General features: G+C 47.1%; 1 protein-coding gene across 1 annotated transcript in view; it reads right to left on the reverse strand.

The window, feature by feature from the left end:
* Positions 1–6,812: 6,812 nt before the first annotated feature.
* The window catches only part of Zfyve26 (zinc finger FYVE-type containing 26), a 62,860-nt gene continuing 49,218 nt past the window's right edge, over positions 6,813–20,454 (reverse strand). The window contains exons 33-42 of the mRNA XM_051148375.1: positions 19,945–20,092; positions 19,481–19,690; positions 17,896–18,114; positions 14,922–15,119; positions 13,785–13,984; positions 12,842–12,983; positions 12,307–12,366; positions 11,336–11,518; positions 10,365–10,409; positions 6,813–7,904 (exon numbers count right to left, since the gene is read on the reverse strand). Coding sequence (XP_051004332.1) covers positions 7,701–7,904; positions 10,365–10,409; positions 11,336–11,518; positions 12,307–12,366; positions 12,842–12,983; positions 13,785–13,984; positions 14,922–15,119; positions 17,896–18,114; positions 19,481–19,690; positions 19,945–20,092 — 1,609 coding nt within the window. The 3' untranslated portion in view covers positions 6,813–7,700. The remainder of the gene's footprint in view (positions 7,905–10,364; positions 10,410–11,335; positions 11,519–12,306; positions 12,367–12,841; positions 12,984–13,784; positions 13,985–14,921; positions 15,120–17,895; positions 18,115–19,480; positions 19,691–19,944; positions 20,093–20,454) is intronic.

Here is a 20,454-nt window from a genome sequence, read left to right on the forward strand (position 1 = left end):
GTATGTTAATTGTATGAAATAATGGATTTTATGACATTTTCACATATGCAGGTTCAGTCCTTTGATCATATTTATTTCCAATATCTACACTTATCCTCTTGCCTCTGGAAGTAACCTTAATTTTTTTTTTTTTAGATTTTTTTTGAGGCAGGGTTTTTCTGTGTAGCCTTGGGGCTTGCTTTGTAGAGCAGGCTGGCCTTGAACTCACAGCAACCTGCCTGCCTCTGCCTCCCTGAGTGCTAGCTTTAAAATCTTTTATTATTAATTTTTTGTCTGTCTCTGTGTAATGTGTGTGCACGCATGTGCACCAGTGTGTGTGATGGGCTGAATATGGCACTCAAGGCTTTGAACATTCTAAGAAAGTGCATAAGCAAAGTCAAGATAGGACAGAAGACACAGTGCTTATTGCACTGCATTGAGGATGATCCCCAACACCCTCTATGTGCTGGAAACAGGAACAGAGCCTCAGAAGCATGGAAGGTGGGAAGCAAGCACACACAGATGCTCGCTGTGCAGCGAAGCACACCACGAGTGTGGGGGTAAAGGTTCACACATGTGCCCCAGGCATGTCTGCCAGGCCTAAGAGATAAGCAGTGGGACCAGTAATACAGGTAACAGGCTTGATGTGGGGTTCAATATATGTCAGAGGGGGTTAGATAAAGCAAACCTGTGTGGAGGCTGCAAGACGCTAGCTGCTCTGGATCTCGTGTCCAGAGCATCACACTTATACCGAAACCAGCATTAAATGTAATAGAAATTGTTTGTAAATTGACACATGCTGCTTACACTTGAAGCTGGAGCTGGAATCAAGGTAGTTCCCTGTAGTGGAAGTTTGGGTTTCTTTTTTAAAAACCCAGCTATGTTATGTAAACATGTTTTTGTTTTAATCCAAAGTGTGAGATGTGGGGCTGCCTTAGTTTATCTGCAGCTGATAATGGCCTTCTGGAGCTCGGAGAGGGACGTGGTCCCTCTGTGGACAGTTGAACTGAGGATTCTGAGAGTGTACAAATGCCAGAGCCCAGAGACAGAGACTGTTTCGAGGAGACGGTCACCAGAGGAAGGTTGCTGTTTCCATTTGCTGTTTGCTGGTTTGTTAGCTGGATTGCTGGATATCCTGATTGGACTTGCCCCAAAGAACCCAATGACCCTACCCAGCTGGAAGAAGGAAAGAGAACTCTGCCCCCTCTCCCCAAGAACCTTCTTTCTCTCCTACCTAGTGTTGGGGGGTTGGTGGAAGGGAGGTAGAGGTATAAGAAACAAAATAAAATAAGATTTTTAAAAAGGCACAACAAGTGGCACTCAGACGTGCCTAGGCACAATGGGACACTTGGTTTCTAATGCTGGGGGGGGGGGAGGACAGGATATGAAGGGATGAAAATACTATTTCAGGATGTCAGCAAAATGTTCATAGAGGCTGCTGCCGCTGGGCTCCCTCCCACTTTGCTCTCAGAGGGGATTTTTTTTTTTTCTGGTTTTGCTTCGTCTTCTTCCTGTATTCCATCTCAAAAAAGGTTGGGAGAATGGCCGAACAATTGGAAAAGTTGCAAAGGGAAAGGGAGGGGTCTGAGCAGCAAAAAAAGTGGATGAAATAGGAAAATCAGAAGCGTCACTTAATTCTCTCATTTTGGAAAGGGTTGCAGAGTTGGCTGTGCAACAAGAGAGTAGAAGAGAGGTGGAGGGAGGAAGCCACGAAACTAGAACACCAAAATATAACAAGGGGGAAATGTTGCTAAAGATCAACTGCTTGGTGAAAGGCGTTGTGCTGACCCACAAGAAGAAATTTGATCTGATGATGTGGGTTATGGAACACAGTGTCGCTCGGCAGATTGAAGAGCTTGGGTTATGGTTGAGGAACCAGGGAAAGATCTACCTCATTTACTCATGTGTGATTGCTCTGGTTTTGGCAAGGTGTTGTTCAAAGTTTCCCTGGGTGATTCTGATATGCTACTGGCACTCTGGGCCACTGGTCCAAGACGATCAAGGTGATCACATATTTTCTTACTAAGCAAATTGGTTAAGGGAAAGGCATGCAACACAATTATGGCCAATGGAACATAGAAAAGAGTTTTGGTTTCCAGAAAAAGGTTTCTGATTTGGACAGGTGGGTGATGATGGCATATGATGTAATTAAATCCAGTACTTGGGGGGATGGGCAGGAAGATGAGATGGTGAGTTTGAGGACAGCCTAGACTACAGAGGGAGTTTTCAGGCCTGTCCAGGCTTTATAGAAAAATCCTGTCTCAAAACTAAACGAATGAATAAGTACATAAAGTATAAGTGTAAAGAGTGAGGTGCGGGCAGACACTCTGTTTTCCGTTGCACACTGTTGTGGCTGAATGTGATGTCTGAATTGGCCACAAGCATCCTGCATCCATGAGTAGAGAGCTAAGCTGACCCAACAAGCAAGTGGACATGCTGACACTAGTAGAGGACAAGATGGGAAGGACCCGGGTTACTGACCATACAGTTGGGAGTCGCTGAATTAGCCAAGACTTGAGCTGTCCCGCCTTGAGACTTCCTGTTACATAGCAAGTTGTGCCACCATTTGTGTCCTGATACAGTGGCATTCCGTTGAACTATAGAACATGGCTAATATTCAGCCATTTTTACTCTACTGACAGTCTCTGGCAATTGTTTGTTTGTTTTGAGAGAGGGTGTCAATATGAAGCCCAGACTGGCTTGGAGCTTGCTACATGGCCCAGATTTAAACCTGTCATTGCACCTGTTCTGTCCTCTTTCATCACTTCCAATTTCCTCATCTTCCAAATGAACTTTGACCTCTGCTTTCCTGTGTTTTATTTTTCTGCCTCCAGGCCCTGTCATTGTCAGATGACTTCAGTATCCATGAGGTTACATGATTATTAGAAGTTAACATTCTGAAGAGACTCTTCATAGCATCTGTAAACCTTCGTAGGAGTTTATCCAAATCTTAGCTAATGTGTCAAACAATCATTCAAGGAGACACAAAACGCAAGGAACAGCTTATTCTAATAGAAGAGTAACTGGTACAAGAACCAATGCTAAATTCCAGCAGCTTGCTATGGTAAAAGCTTATTTCTTGCTCACATCACAATCTAGAGAAGAGATAGAGTGGTCTGTGTCACACCACCGTTAAGAGTTCAGTGGTGGGGCTGGAGAGATGGCTCAGTGCTTAAGAGCACTTGCTGCGTATGCAGAGGACCTGGGTCCAGTTCCTAGCACACGCATGACAGCCCACAACCATCTGTAACTTCAGTTCCAGAGAATGTGATGGCCTCTTCTGGTCTCTGTGGGGACTAGGCATGCATGTGATTCACACACATACATGCAGGTAAAACACCTACACACATTGTCCACACCACAGTGGGGGTTTCAGTGATGCAGCTGCTGGAGAGTTACCCATGTTCCTCTGAGTAGCCCCAGTAACCTCACGGTTCACCAAGCTGCACTTGTGTGCAGTTCTTTGCTCTGTCATGAGTGCCCTGTGCCAGGTGAATAGATGTCTATTCAGATCTCCCCAAGAAAAACAATACAGCATAGGAGACAGGCTGAGACCAAGAGGAGCTCATTTCTACCAGGATAATGTGACTATCGATATTTGCTTGCCTGGGTATTAGCCTAATGGCCCAAGATCTACTTTGCTTAAGCTCTAGCCTAAAGCATCTGGCCACCTAGCCTGTCTCGGGTGTCTTAACACAGTGCTCATCTGTCTTCCAGTCAGAGAGGCTGTTCCAGAATTCTCTGTGGTGACATGTTTTTGTGTCATGCCCACGTTAGATGTTTTCAGGCCTCTCTTTCATCACTATTGCTTGTTCGCTGTCTTTGTTGTTTTTTGTTTTGTTTTGTTTTTGTTGTTGTTCTGAATGAGAAATTGGATGTGCTGGTATTTCCGGGGGAAGGTGAGAACAGGAGCGAAGCCAATGGTTTCAGCTCAGGTGTCATTCTGTAAACATATGGTCCCAGAGGAATACAAGCCAACAGTTTTAGGCTCGAGTTAGGCACTCCTCAGGTAGTTTAAAAACATCCTCCAATCAGTTGATAGTAAAAATACAGGTGGATTTGTGTGTGTGTGTGTGTGATACTAGGAATCACAAAGTTTAAAAAATGGCCACTCACTTTTAAAAAGGGTTCCAAGTGGCATCTCTCTCTCACCACCTGAGAAAAAAACCTATGAAACTGAGACCTCCCCACGTCAAAAACAACCAACCAAACAAAAACAAACAACCTCATAAAGCTGGTGAACTATCGGGGGCAAGGATGGGAGTGGTAGGGTGAGCAGACACTCTCTACCCCACTGGTGGGAGAGAGAAGCACGGTAGATGGTGGCTGGGATGATTTACCAAATGCACACATCCTGAGTCAGGACAATTCACTGCAGGATAATTGGTTGTGGCAAAAGCACCCTCCCCTGCCCTGGGACTATACACTAGATACTGGTAACAGTAGTGGCCTCTGGTGAGGAGCAGGCATTGGGACAGAGGTAGGGCTTCTCATTTCTGTTTTCTGCTCGTAATCGATCACCTGTCTCCACCGCTTCACTTAGAGCAGACATGAAGCATAACAAGTTTGCTGGTGGCAGAGGGTACACTAAAAGGATTTTTACATTTTATTTTTATGGTGGAATGGGGGATTGACCCTAGGACATTACACATGCCAGTAACTGCTGTACACTGAGCCATATTCCTAGTACCCCAATAAAACAATACTTTGTATATCCATGCACCATATGTGTACCTGGTGTCCGGAGAAGAGGGCATCATATTCCCTGGGCCTGGAGTCACAAGTGGTTTTGAGTTTCTATGTGTGCTTGAACCTGGGTTCTCTGGAAAAATAGCCAATGCTCTTAATGCATGAACCATCTCTCCAGACCCAAAGGGAGCTGAGAAGGAACACTCACTGCCTTCGCTTTTTCTTCCTTCTTGACAAGGTCTTACTATGCAGTCCTGGACGCCCTGGAACTCCCTATGTAGATCAGACTTTAACTCAGAGATCTTTCTGCCTCTGCCTCCTGAGTTCTAGGATTAAAGGTATGCACCACTATTCCCAGCCCCCTTTTAAGGTTTTAGAATTTACTAGTATTATGCAAATAATGTGTGTGTGTGTGTGTGTGTGTGTACACAGATGCCTTCATGCGACGGTGTGTATATGTGGAAGTCAGAGGACAACTTGGAGAGTCAGTTCTTTCTTTACAGTTTCTTTCTTTCCTTTTATTTCTTTGGTTTTTCGATACAAGAGTTTCTTTGTGTAGTCTTGGCTGTCCTGCACTCATTTTGTAGACCAGGCTGTCCTCAGACTTACAGAGATCCACCTGCCTCTGCCTCCCAAGTTCTGGGATTAAAGGTGTGCGCCACTATGCCTGGCCTTTCGTTCCATTTTCAGATGGGTGTCAGGGATCACACTCAAGTTGTCAGGTCTCTGTGGCAAGTGGTTTACCCACTGAAATATCTCCTTGGCCCACTAATAGTTTTTTTTGTTTTTAATACATAGGTAACTTAAGGAATTGAAGTGGATGAATAGTCACTACAAGATATTTATATAAACACATTTTAAAAAATTGTATGAGTGCATGCATTTATGTATGTATACCACACACATGCCAGGCATCTGTGGAGGCCAGAAGATGGCATCAGCTAAGAGAAATGGCTGCTCTTCCAGAGTACCTGGGTTCAATTCCCAGCACCTACATAGCAGATCACTCACAACTGCCTTTAATTCCAGTTCCAGGGGAGCGGACACCCTCATACAGACATACATGCAGGCAAAACACCAATATACATAAAGTAAAAATAAATTTAATAAAAACTAAAAAAAAAAAAAAAAAAAAAAAAAGCCAGAAAGCCAGTAAGTAGTGGGATAGACAGTTTATTGTGACTTGGTTGTGGTAGGACACACAACCACTTGACATGTACAATGGTTTTGATGTTACTGTTGCTTTTCAGGAGACCACAGTGTGATGTCATAGGTCTGCAGTCCTTTCTCTGTTAACCTGGTCATGGGTCATCTGTTTTACAACTCAAGTTAGACGAAAGTCAGGGACATCTGGTTATGACATCCTAAATCCAGGGCTGCAAGACTTACAACCCAGTTGTGTAAAGTGCTTATTCTCAGTGCAAAAAAGATAGCCTTGAGTGCAAGCAGACACCAGGCAATGGCTGTTCCTGGGAGCTGTGGCATGTTCACTGACTCAAGGAAGGAAAAGCCATTGTCAGACCGTACCTTCAAGGGTTCTAGCATTTTCCTTCAGCCTTTGTTCTCTAGTAAAACCAATGCTTGGGATCTGACAGATGTCCATTAACAGTTTTTATTAAGAAAAACTTGGTTCGGTTTCCAGTTCCAGACCAACAAGCTGAGCTCTGGCTGGTGGGAGACTTGGGGCCATGGGCCTTTCTTTAGGGCTCTCATTTGCAAGTCAGTCACCAGCTAAAAGGCCCTTTCTCTAGAGCACTGGCACATCATCCCAGGTGAAAGCAGAGAGTATTAACCCTTCCCCTAGGTCTCCTGCACTGCAGAGAACTGCTTGTTACCCCCTCCTTCTCACTTGTTTGTGGACCCAACTCTGAAGCGAACCCCATTCCCGTAGTGTACTGCTGCCTAGTGAGCCAGGTCTGTGCGTATCCAGTCCACAGTCCCGGGGAGACCAAAGGGAAGCATGAAGGAGAGAGAAATGGTTTCTCTTTTTCTTTCTTTCTTTCTTTTTTTTTTTCTTGTTTGATTTTTCAAGACAGGGTCTCTCTGTGCAGCCTTGGCTGTCCTGGATTTGCTTTGTAGAGGCTGGCCTTGAACTCACAGCGATCCGCCTACCTCTACCTCCCAAGGGCTGGGATTAATGGCGTGCACCACCACACCTGGCTTGAGAAATGGTTTCCTAACTAATTCAAGAGGCACAAACAAGAACGGAACACAAATCGGTAGAGTCGGCATTTCACTCAGCCCCAGGATCCTCGCTACCACTTTTCTCCCCAGACCCAGAAAGAAAAAGCCACGTGTCTTTACCTGTCAACCCTGTAGCAGGCATAGTGACAACAGCCAGCTCTGTGCTCAGAGAGGCCTGCCTCTTCCTCCACTCTGGATGCATGTGATGGGGCCTGCCCTCAGTCTCCTAGATCTAACCATTTATACTGTCGCCCGAAAACCTTGTGCTTGTGAGAGGTGTCGCCAGAAACGTTGTCGTAGTCCAAAGGCATCCTCCTCTGAATTTTGAGAAGGGAGAAGAAGCAATCGTTTCTTTTGGCATTGCTCTGTAATTCTCTGTTGACCCTGTTGAGAGGAGCGTGTGTGCATAGAGGGGAGGAACCTCGGACAAACAGGATGACCCGAGAGCAGACCCAAAATGCAGGGAAGGTTTTCAGCCCAGCAGAAAGTAGAAAGTAAAGTGTCTCTCTTTAATGGAGGAGTCTCATTTGTTCAGAAGATGCTTCGGCGTAAACATGAGTGCACAGGGGCATGCACACGTATGCGCACACATGCACACACACACAGTCATTCTGAGGTAGAAAGAAGTGGCTATCTCCAGACAAAAACACAGATCCTACAATTTTACATGGCACTTGTGTGAAAGGACCTGCTCTTACCCACGCAGGCAAGTAGGGTCCAACCTGCTCACTCCAACCTGGGGCAGGGCCAGAAGTCCTACTCCACAGGAAGACGGAGAGCACATTGAGTGGCAGCGTGCCTGTTGCCGTAGTTCCCAGGCTATGGTTTCTAGGTCCTGTGACCCAGGGTCACTTCCTGGAGCCTGAGCCATGGGCACCGCGGGAGTGGCTAGTTAGAAGCCATTGAGCACAGATGTCTTGCACTACGGAATCCCCACTGCTTTGGGCAGCCTGCTGCACTTGCTGGACGAGGGCGGCAGCCTGTGCGTGTTCTTGCTTCACAGCAATCAGGTAGGCAGAACGCAGCTTGCAACACGTCAGATAGGCCCGAACCTGGTGAACGGGTACAACACATTTGAGAAGAAATGTCCGTCAAAGGAAAAAAAAATCAACAAATGCAAAGAGCAGCAGAAAGCATGGAGAGATGAGTGGTACTTCTCACTCCCCGATCTGAAAATAAGGTTCTTGCTTTTTGTTTCACAACTTGAAATGTTCTAGACACCAGGCTATTGCATGGCTTTATGTTCTAATGTCAAGTGCTTTCACAGGGAAAACAAGAATTTAGAAACCAAATAGATCAACGGAGTCTGGTCTCTCTCTCCTCCTCCAATTTCCTTTTAGGGTCAGAACTAGTTTGGCCAGTATCCACAGGCTGTGGGCTTAATTTGGTAATTAACTGATATTCTTCACTAGACTCCAACGTCCATGAGAGCAGGAGCATTGTTTGTCTTTTCTGTCCCTGCATTCCTGGCGACTAGTGTGTAGTCAGTGTCCGGTTAATGAGCCTTACATGGGTGAGTGAATGAGTAAAGGATTGTCCCATCCCTTTGCAAAGGGTTAATAGATTCCCTTTCTCTGGTTTCTGTTTTGAACATGCTGAAAGCCTTTGGGTAGGTGGTGCCGGGGATTAAACCTGGGCCCCATGCATGCTAGGCAAGTGCTCTGCCATTAAGCTATATCCCCAAATCTGAATGAAAAACATATTGACGGATAGCATGGGGGAGAAAAATGGATAACCCCAGCCAGAGAGGGTCTGGTTAAGATCTCGGCTTGGTAAGACTTGTCTGGGCTATTCCTAGATGCAAGGCAGCTCGGTGTGGGGATAACCCTTTTTTCTCCTTGGCTCAGGTTTCACTGGCACCTTCTGTTCAGCCATCACTCTGGTCCAAGCAATAGCAAGGCCTCCACAAGCTATGGCTGGGCTCCAACTGGCAGCCCCTTTTCTGGTGTAATAGTTATTTCAGAATCAGAGACATTTGGTTTTTGTTCCACTTAAATCCGCCATCTTTTTTTGGGTGGGGTGGGGTGGAGAGTCTTGCTCACAAAGTCTTTCGGTCTTGATAACAGAGTTTCCCACTACAGAAGACATCTGGGGTGCTGTGAACTCACGAAAGCCCTTGGGTACTGCTGTTGGGGCTATATATGCTGCCCTAAGGAGGGAGCCCTCATCTAGCTCCAGTGAATTCCACCTGTGTGGAATACCACATCGTGACAGGCAGAATTCAAGAGGGGAATACTGTTGCTGGAGTCTAGAATACTTTTTAAAAAGTGGACCAAACCAGTTTTTTGGCCAGACCAGAGGTCTTTAGAATAGCTGCTGAAAGAACGAAAAGTAGCAATGGCTGCTCAGCTTGACTCTTGGGTTCTCACTTAGATTCTACAACAGGAACTGCCATTTTAAATGTAGGGATTTCATCCTTCTCGGTGACCTCATCAGGATGCTGTAGTGTAAACAGTGGCGAAATGGCAGGACACGTTTTCCTTAAGACCTAGACTGGCCAGCAGGTTCTACCCCAGGGCTGACAACACTGCAGTGAGAACAGCTCTGTGGTTGTGTAAGAAGCCATTGCCTTATACTAGGTGATGGCACGAGGGACTCAGCGGCCACACAATGTGTCTCCTGATGGCCAGCTGGTCTGGCTTTGCTTTTTCAGGACTCTTGGCCTGGGGGCCTTCCTGGAGGTGGCAAGATGAGCCATCCCATGACAAGCCACAACCAGTGCCACTTTTATCCTGGCTGGCACTCTTCAGAGAGGTAATGCAAGACAAAAGTCACTTCTAGAACAAGGGAGGAGTTCATGGGCCTCAGGGGAGCACTGTCTTCCCAGGGGCTGGGTGAAGGTTTTGGTCTGAGTGTGAAATACCCGTGTTGGAAAACTCGGTTTGTAGCTGGCGGCACTGTTTTGGAAGGCGGAACGTTTGCTGGAGGAAGTGGTCCCTTGGGGTGGGCACTGAGGGGCCCAGTTCTTGTTCTCTGCTTTCTAACTCTAGATGCAGTGTGACCAGCCAGCCCTGCCTCCTGCCACTGTGCCTTTCCTTCCCCACCACAATGGAATGTCTTCCTCAAACTGTAAGTTGTTATAAATCTTTCCTTCCTTAAACTGCTTTCTGTCAAGTATTTAGTTATAGCAACAAGGACAGACACTAGCGCAGGAGTGCTTTTCTTCCTGTACTTTTTTCCCATCCAGGATAAGGCAACACCTACTCCCCTGAAGAACCTCATACAGTCAGTCGGCCTGAAGATGGAAAGAAGAGTTTCTCTCTGGTTATTTGGTGAGAGACCGCAGGATAACATGGAGATTTAAAAACAGTCTCAGGGATAGAGACCTGGGAAAGTAAAGGTTTAGGCATTCAACGCTCATTTTCCCCTCTTGCGGCTTTTAAGCCACCACCTAGGTCCTGCATAACAAAGACAATGAAATACAAGACTGCATGGACTACTGTGTGGGGCAAGGGAGGCTCGGTGCTATTCACTCAGGAGTGTCACGAGGGCTAGGAGACGCCTCTGCTCACCTTGTTGTCATCGCTGTGTATTGCCTGGATCAGTCCCTCCAGCTCCTGCGTACAACAGAGACAGCAGCTGTGAAAGGGAGAACCTCCCACCTGTGGCCAGCTACGTGACTCCAAGGCAGGGTTGCCTGCTTGATTCCCCTAACTCAGTTCCTGTGGGGAACAATCATTCTAAGACCCCCCAAGCTCATAATAAGAGCTACTCCATCCTGGCTATAAGCTACCTTTTCCAGTGTGATTACTGGTAAAGTCAGATAAAGGCCAGCTGTCCGCAAACAGCAGTTCCGGGAACTTTTTTTTGACTAACCAGATCTTTTACAACTTCCCTCACTCTGGAATTTCTCCCCCTTCTGTGGTTATAGCAGCCGTAAAGGTAGACACCTGCTGGAGCATTTCACAGTTAAGTATCCATAGCAACCTCGCTTATGCAAATGCCCTTGCCCCAGTAACCCCATAAAAGCTCTGTGAGGATTTTCAATAAACGAGCCTTGATCAGAAATTTCCAGACTTGACTTCATTTCTTGCGCCCCTCCTTGGCCTCCTTCTCCTCTGTTTCTAGGGCCTCTTGTTGACTGTCCCGTGGGTTGGGATAAGTTCTCACTACCCGAATAACACACGAGAGTTAATGGTAACACTGTGCTTGGGGACTGGGTTAGAGGGAAGAGCTCCTAGGAGGCCGATGTTGAACTTTCTGTCACCCATGGATGTGGTCCTGTTCACCCCACAAGCACATCGTAGGGAGCCATTTTGCAGGCAGTAAGCTTCAAAGGCTCACTCTGATCTCTGTCTCATCAGAACACAGACATTTCCAGGTACACATGGTGCTAAACAAGAGGATGCCGAGGAACACCTCTGGATACAGAAGTCATAGCCATGAACGACAAAGGGGGAGGTGGGTAAAAGTGAGGCCTTAGGTGCAGATGGGGTAACAGCGAAGCCGACAGAGGAACCGAGGGATCCAGGAGTGAGCGTACCTGGGGCGGGATTCTCTTGAAGGCTTCCAGGCAGTTGAGAAGGATAGTGTCACTGTCACTTTTGGCTGCCATGCCTGACTCACTGACACATTTGAGCAGCTGTCGGATCTCCCCGTATTTTTCCCTCTCGACCAGCTGCCTGGCAGCTCGGCAGTAGGTAGCAGCAGCGTCCAGCTGGAAGTCCTAGGACAGAATGTGGGACGATAGACTAGGTCAGCAGGGGACGCCCACAGTGGGAAGGACTGCGGTCACACCAGGGACCACAAGTATAACAATTCTGCAAAGGCAACAAAGGTTCTCTTTGGAGTCAGGCAAACATTTATCTCTGTCAGCACAGGAAATGGTACACCCTACTTGCATCCATGGGCTTTCTTTTCAAGGCTGGTCTTGAATGCCTGGTTTTCCTGCCTCTACTTCGCAAACACTGAGATTTCAGGGTGTTCCACCTTGCCTGGCCTCCATGGACTTTCAAAGACATTCTACTTAATTCTTAAGACCAATTCTCTCTCATGTTTCTCTGGGAAATAGTGTATGGAGCTGGTGTTTGTCTGTTAAGAACTGTCCACCTGACAAAACAGATTGTCAAAAGACTCACTTGCTGAAACTTGTCACATCAACACCTTAAACCTAGTTTAGGCTAGCCCTTATGCCACAGGGCTCCGGAGAGGTATCCTGGCTCCTCCTAGACATCCTCTCCTGGGAAGATGAGTGCTGTTTCTGCAGTGAGCCAGTTGTAGGGAGTGTCCTACGTGGGATCCTTGATATCATTGAGAGGCTAAGGTTGGCTTTTGGCTAATGACATAGAGCCTGGCCTCTGACCCAGTTCTGTATCAGTTCTGATCCCCACCCCCCAGCCCCCAAAGCACATGTAAATCTGCTCTTCTTGGGATAAGAGGTTTTGTAAAGAATAATCTTTCCAAGAAATGTCAGCCACGGGTTCCCTTGGCATACTCTTGACTAATACGTCATACCTGGAGAACACGGAATGCAATTCCAAAACCATCTTCCACATTTTTCCCTCCCAGCATAACCTGGATAGAGAGGGAGAAAGATGTGCTTACAGGAGTCATAGTTATTCAAATAGCTTCTCAATAAAAATAAAAATAAAAATTAGAGTTCCTATTTTATCATCACCACCACCACCACCACCATCATCATCATGATAATCCATAAGTTTTTTGTGGAGACAGGGTCTCCCTACATAGCCCTGGCTGGCTTAGAACTTGCAGTCATTCTCCTACCTCTGCATCCCCAGTGCTGGCATTACAGATATGAGCCAACACACCCAATCCACTTATTCAGTTATTAAACAGATGTTGAGACTTTACTAAGCATCTGGGTACCAGAGATATAAGTGAACCAAATGGGTTCTACTCCAGCCCAAGGCTCACGTTACAGTGTGGAGGATGCCATCAAGCCAACAACAGACATAACCAGGTAATTCCAACTGCAATAAGCATTCTGAAAGCTATTAGCAGTCTGCCAGAGGAGAAACACTACATGTACCTTGCAGGCAACCTCCGTTTTCATGTGGTTATTTCCAAAAAGTGTCGGCAGAGGCAAAGTGGTGATTTGAGAGGTCCCAGCGCTTTCATACCGATGCAAGAATCTGGTCACTTCCATCTGTAGCTGAACTGTATTCATGTGCCTATGGGGATAGGACAGGCATGGCCCAGCCTCATGAGGCTCTCAGGAGGGGGGTGTCTGGGGCTGGGTGATTGGTTCATGAGAAAATAGTAATGAAAGACCAAAGAAATGACATGAAGGGAAGAGGCTTGAAATATCCCCGAAATGGCTACAATTAGACAAAAATGAAAGACCTAGGGCCACCCACAGGCACATAGCAGTTAGGGTGCACTGTGGGGCTGGACAAAGGACCTACAGCATCCACAGACACACAATAGTTAGGGTATTCTGTGGAGCTGGACAAAGACCTAGGGTCGCCCACAGACAAACGATAGTTAGGGTACACTGTGGGGCTGGACAAAATTCCAGCACTGGATGAACAAATATCTACTGAGTACCTATGTGGCAGGTACCAGAGTGAGGAGGGAGGCTTGAGCCCTGCCCCACAGCTCATACTAGAGGACAAATGGGCGGGAACCAGACACAGAAGAGGTTTAGTGACTGAGTCTAGGAAGACAACAAATTAGCTTAGCTTAGGCTCTCAAAGTCACAATCCTCCTGCCTCAGCATGGACTGCCATGCTGAGTGGTTACTTTACATAGTGTGTTCTAAATAGAGGGGCTAACAAACATAAAAGAAAAAAGAAAGCTCATGGTATGGAATGTGGGCTGTAGCATGGGACCACAATTCCCTTCCTACAAGCACCTCAGGTGCTTTCCAGGTTGTAAGCAGACACTGTCGTCCAGGACGATGCCTCTCCATTTCCAGTGACACTCAGCCTCAGTTCCCGCCTGCACTGAGCATCTTCCCAGCCTTGCAATACCTGGACACATCAGCCGCAGTCATCTTCTTCCGGAAGAAGGTGGTTTTCTTCCTTCCAGAGCTGCGGGATGTTTCTTGGAGGTAGATCTTCAGGTGGTCCTTGGCCTTAAGCAACCATGAAAGCTTCTCTCCCAGCTCTGTGTAGGACTTTGCTTTGTGACTGAAGAACCAAATACAAGTCATAGCAGCCCGGACTTGGTCCTAGGATTGGAAACAAGTGTTTAGGTTAGGAGAGATCAGAGATGGTGGAGGGTGGGTGTCATGAGAATTCTAATCTGAGTCTCCTGAAACAGCAGGCCTTCAGGTTCTGACCTGGGAAGCCTCCATCCCAGATCATCTCTTCTCTGACAAGTGCCCGTGCCTACCTACTCTATCACCAGCTGAGCTGGCATTTTACGCCAGTAATTTCATGGTCCCAAGACCCTACAGTGAACCATCAGCTAAGCCCTTGGGTTGGATGTTATTTCACCCTGTAGAAGTCTCAAGGAAGATCCGTCCGGTTTTTCATTAAGTATAGATTCGGTCTTATTTTGGCATTAGATGATCTAATTTCTTTGAGATTACAGTACTGAGAAGCCTCAGACAGATAGGGGAAACTCTCGGCCCTTCTACTTTCATTCATTTTCTTCTAAAGACACTACCTTTCTGGAACATTGTTCCTTATGATTCTGTATCTTCTTCTTTTTAAACCTTTTATATTCCTTGAATTCTTTTTTAAAAATTATTTTAATTTTATTTTATGCTTGAGTATTTTTCCTGGTGCCTGCGGAGGTCAGAAGAGATCATCAGATCTCTAGGTACTGGAGTCCCGGATGGTTCTGAGTCACCATGTGGGTGCTGGGAATTGAACGTGGATCCTCCAGAGGAGCAGGCAGCTCTCTTAACGGCTCACACACCTGTCCGGCCCCACACTTTCTCAATGTGGAAGAACGCTATTACAGACGAGATTAAAGTTTGGCTCTCAATGTAGGATGAAAGCCCAAATAATTAACAACGTTAGAGAGCCTGGTGGGCTTGCTCTAGGTCAGATACCAAGGTCAGGGATCAAGTGACGGTCCTGTCCCCTCATCCTACCCAGCGTCTGCTGCACGACACAGCGCCAGTGGCAGGAGTGGACGGGAGCATGCGCAGCTCTCACCTTCATAAACTGCTGCAGCTCATACAGCACGTGGTAGTAGTTCTTCTTCTGCAGATGCTGGCAGGCGGCGATCAGGTACGTTCCCCAGCTCTCCAAGGTTGGATCAATGGATTCCAATAAGTTTTCCAAAGTGTGGAGCTTCCCGCTTTTATAGCTCGGCTGGAAAATGCCTTCTATGAAGACTTCTGGAGGACTTTCCTGGAGCAGAGTAAGGTAAGATGTGTGAAGGGTCAGGGTTGGTTCTGGCACAGTTTACGATTTGCTTTGAACTTCAGTATCCTCCTAGGGCAGTACTTCCTAGCCTTTGCGCCACAGGTCCCTCTGAGAACCCCACTCTACCCCTTCCTCGCATGGCTCGCCACACTCATGGGCTCTTCCTCCTCCCCCAGGGTTTTCTCTCGGACCCGCGTAACATCACATTTGCCGCTGCACGTCAGCAAACGAGGAGCCCTACACTGTTAATTCTGTCTGTATCATTCTCTGTGGTGTTGGGGCCCAATCAAGCACCTCTCAAATGCTAGAAGGCCGATTCGCTGTCCTCTCAGGACTAGCAGCTTTTGACAGATGATGACTTCCTCCTCTTTGAAAACCTTTAAGCTTAAAATTTTCACTTTTAATTGAGTAGAAAAAATTCTTTATTTGCTTCCAGGATACTAGAAGCCAGCCTCTCAGTGTTTTCTCTGCATCTCTAGCCACCCTGTTTCCTCACCAGGTTCCTCTCATCCCCATAGGACTCCTTCTCTATCTCTGTTTTCCTAGTGATTTTTCCAGGCTCATGGCTCTCCATGCTGTGTGCTGACAATAGCCACACCTCCATCTCCAGCCTGCTCTTCCCTCTGGACCTCCAAAACTGTGTCTCCCGTGGAACCCAGCCACCTTTCATCATGTCTTCCTGCAAAGCTAACACATTCAACACACTAAAAACGGCAATCCTGATTGCTCCATGGAACTGGCTCCTCCCACACACGCCTCTTTCTCACACCCAATACCACTCTTCTAGTAGCTCAGGCCAAGAGCTTCAGGGCCATTTTTCTCCTCAAACTCTGACATAGAATTCTTTAGCAAGTTCTGCCACTGAAACATACTCACACTCACGTGCTGACCCACACCGTCACACTCACCTGGATTACTACAATAGCCTTTTCCATGGTCTACCACCTCCCACTCCTAATCTTCTGAACAAAGCCAACAAATCAGTTTTGTTGACACATGAGTCACATGAAGCTATTCTTGTGCTCGCCATTATCTGGTGACCTTGTTTCTCATTCACTATAAGGCCCAGGCTCTCACAATGTCTGCAGATACTACATGGTTTAGCTATTGCCTTCCAGATTGTATCTGCTACTAACCTGTCTCTGTCTCTCCAAGCTTCAGCCACCCTGACCTTTGTCTTTGTTACTTCCTCTGCCTGGACCACAATTCCTCCAGTTGTCCTTCTATCTTTCAGCCGTTTACTTAGAGACCACCTCCTTGGGGAAGTCCATGTAATACTGTAAAACCCCGCTCTTCTGTTTCCCCCTTCTCTTCCCTTCCTTCAACCTCTTCTACCCCCTTCTCTGCTTCCATGTTCTTCCTCATCCTCTCTACATAGCCCTGGCTTTCCTGGAACTTGAAATACAGACAAGGCTGGGCTTGAACTCACAGAAATAAGTCTGACGCTGCTTCTTTAGTGTATGCTCCTGTTCTGTGGATGCTTAACTCCTGTTAAGCCTGAAAGGATGAACAGAGTTTCTCCAAGAAAACAAGAAATTGTAATGGAAGTTTTGGTTTCTTTGTAAACTCACTTATGTTATGTAAATATGTTTTTGTTTTAATCCCAAGTGTGGGATTTTAGTTTGGCCTTTAGTTTGCCTAATAATTGTCTTGTACGGGTATGGTCTTTGTCAGCTGGTAATGGTCTGCCTCGTGTGGCACAGAGAGAGGTGTGGTCTGGGACTCTAAGGAAGATAAACAGGGGAGCCTGGAGAGAGAAAGGGTGGTATGTGGTGGTGGTGTGTGACATGTTGCAGTTTGGAAAGACCAGAGATGGACTGTGTGATGGGTTGGGAATCAATGCAGCAGCCTGGAGGAGACTGCTTGCTGTGTTTGTTGTTGGTGGAGATTGGTATTGCCTCCAAAGAACACAATTGACCCCAAATAGGCAGGAAGAGAATTAAAAGGGTCTGTGCCCCATCTCCCCACTTATGCTCTCTCTCATATCCAAGGTTAAGGGGTTGGTAGAAGGAAGGTAGGGCTACAATACCCCAAATAAAATACAGTTTAAAAACAAGAGTCAACAAAGAGGGGCAGGGCATTCTAGATAGACAGAACAGTCAATGAAGACTAACAAGGATAATAATGTTAACATTTTGGTGAGTCTGAAATATGGAGTATCAATAGCATTTGTGGTGAAAAAAATCAGAAATATGGGAGACAGATCTTGAGGTCCAGCTGCATGCTAAGGAGTTGGCCTTCACTTTAGTGATTCATGAGGGCAATCTGGGGAGTGGAATAGCACGAGGGTGTCATGTTTAGGATGCTCCCATGGAAGGCAGTGTGACAGGGAAAGGGACACATAGCACTCCAGGTGCTCAAGTGTCATTTTCAGTATATTTTCTTTTCTGCACCTCTAGTTGCTTGAGGATAAGGGCCAGGCTCTTAAAAAGTTCAAGACTAGCTGATGATGGAGACATTAGAGAAGCCTTCCTGCCTGGCTTAGTCAACTGCAAAACAAGGCCAGTGCTGTCGTCAGCTTCCACTCAGTTAATCAGATAAGCAGCTTACCTCCATGCTTTGGGAGATAACATGAATTTGCTGGTCAGGAGGGATATTTGGGACCTAAGCTAAGACTTGCCGCCCTCAGCGGACGACTGTGGAGACAAAGCCCTTCAGTTTGACCTGATTCTGCTGGAAATGATCTCCCAGCTGGCCACTGAGTTAAGCCTATGAAGAGATGGAGGAGGTCACTGCCAGTGGACTGTCGGGAGTGTGTCACCTTGTTGCGCAGGTGCAGCAGGGCTTCACGGAGGCAGTTGTGCCTCATGTAGAAGCTGCTGATGGCCAGGTTGGTGCTGTAGTTGTGCAGGTAGAAGAGACACTCTTGGTAGTAGGCGCTGCTCATGATCTTCCCGTCAGGAACGGCCTCCAGGGAGAGGCTCTGGGTTCGGAGGGTGACTTTCAGTTCCTTCAGGGTGGCAAAGTAACTGTCGTCTTGCTGGCAGGAAAAGAGAACGTGAGAGAAACTGAGTGGTGGTGGCACACGCCTTTAATCCCAGCACTCAGGGAGGCAGAGGCAGGTGATTCTCTGTGAGTTCGAGGCCAGCCTGGCCTACAAAGTGAGTCTAGGACAGCCGAGGCTACACAGAGAAACCTTGTCTTGAAAAAAACAAAAGACCAACAACAAAAAAGAAGTTTTCTCCCTCTTCCAAGCCCTCTCAGCTTCCGAGCAGCTGGGAATGCAGGCCTGCGTCACTGTGCCTGGTTCTCAACAAATCCCAACACGAGCCAGGCTTGCCAGGGTACACAAGGCTGAAGCAGGAGGATCGTGAGTTCAAGGCTGTTGTGGATTAAACAAAATGAAACCAGGGGCTGGGAGAGCGCTCGGAGGTCAAAGTGCTGGCCGTGCAAGTCTGTAGACCTCAGCACCCATGTAAATGTTGGTGTGCGGGTGTGTATCTGTAAGCCAGCATTTGGACAGGCAGATTCTGAGGGGGGCGGGTAGGGGCTAACTGAAGAGTGATCTACTGGAAACAGTGAGCTCCAGTGACCCTGTTCTGAAAAAAAAGTGGGGTGTGCCAAGATGGCTTAGCCAGTACAGACACTGAAACCAACCTGACCTAGGAATTTGATCCTGGGAGGCCACTGCTAGGAGGAAAGGGCTGACTCTTGCAAGGTGGCCTCTGACATCCATCAATGTGTGGTTCATATACAGACACAGGTTCGAAACCAATATAAAACAAAATGTAAAGAGTGACAGAAGAAGACGGCCGGCAATGACCTGTGGCCTCCACACATGCATGCATGGGTGCGTACACATGCACACACATGAATACATTGTAATACACTCAATGCACAGAATGAATACACTATAATACACTCAATCCACAAAATGAAAAAACGCATATTAAAAAAACCAAATTGGGGCCAGGCGTGGTGGCGCATGCCTTTAATCCCAGCACTCGGGAGGCAGAGGCAGGCAGATTGCTGTGAGTTCGAGGCCAGCCTGGTCTACAAAGTGAGTCCAGGACAGCCAAGGCTAACACAGAGAGACCCTGTCTCGAAAAACCAAAAAAAAAAAAAAAAAAAAAAAAAAAATTGAATATTAAAACTAATCTGGGCATGTGATTTTCATTTTTTAAATACCTTTTATAGTTTCTTTTTAAAAAAAACTGACTTTGTGTTACTTATCTAACCATGGAGTCACTTATCTAAATACACATACTAGAAATAACAACCAACCATCAGGTGAGCAGCCTCTGAGGCCAACTACACTATTAACTGAATTAAGCTAGCCTTCTGCCTTGATCCTTCCTGCTCCTAGCCTCTTCCTGGATGGGGCTCGCTGCCTGCTTTGCTCTTACCGAGGAAACAAGAGGTCTCACTGTGGACTCCAGGTACTCAACCACGTCCTGGACTAGCCTTGAGCCATGACTCAATTGATTGAGGTCCAAAGGAGGCTTCAGGCAGCGGCTGAACTTCTCCCTTGCAGCAGTGAGGTTTCCCGCTTTGAGGCAGGCCATACCCCAGGCATGCCATGCTCCTGTGGAATCAAGCCCAGTCTTTGTAGAGACCTGGAGGAAAAATTGCTTCATCTGTGAGAAGTGTCTACGTTCAGGTCTGAGGGTCTTCCCAAGGCCCGTTCCTTTGCCCCGACCGCCTGCCCACCGCCACATGCTGTAACTCTGACACTGGCAAGCTGGTTGTGGCCTGGATGCATCCACGCTCAGGACAACGGAGAGATGGTGAGGCCTGTTTCCATGATGAGGCAAAGGCCGCTCACTCACTCCTGACAGTGGGGTAGAAGGACGCTTTATCTTTGCCTCACCTCAACGCCCAGTTGGTAGTACTCAGCTTCCAGGAGCTGGTTCCTCAGCCTGGTTACTGCAGGTGGCTGCAAGAGCTGATCTAGAGATGGCACATGGCGGTAGGCAGCAGCGACCAGAATGTGCAGGACATCCACCTTGCTGATGTAACTACAGGGAGAGAGAGGCGCTGCAAATGAGGCTGCTCTGAGTTTTGGGGTACTTGTTGCTTCAGGGGTTCCTATTTCATTTTCAGTGCTAAGTGTTGTCATGGGAATTGAGAGATAACAGAGCATAGGTACGCTGAGTGAAGGTTCTAGAGTCAGACTCTTAACCCCGCCTCCAGCTTCACAGTGCTGAGTCCTGCCTCAGCTTACGCATGTGGTAAGTGGACATAAAGCAGAAAGTCTGAAGGGTAAGGTGAAATGTGTCAAGTGAGAAACCTTACGATAATATCTAGAACTTTTGTAGCAGTCACAGGATGTTAGCTTGTGTTTGCGCAGGAGTAGGGATGATGGGGTTTCTGAGACAGG

Source organism: Acomys russatus, chromosome 1, assembly GCF_903995435.1.
Source record: "Acomys russatus chromosome 1, mAcoRus1.1, whole genome shotgun sequence".
NCBI classification, from domain to species: Eukaryota; Metazoa; Chordata; class Mammalia; order Rodentia; family Muridae; genus Acomys; species Acomys russatus.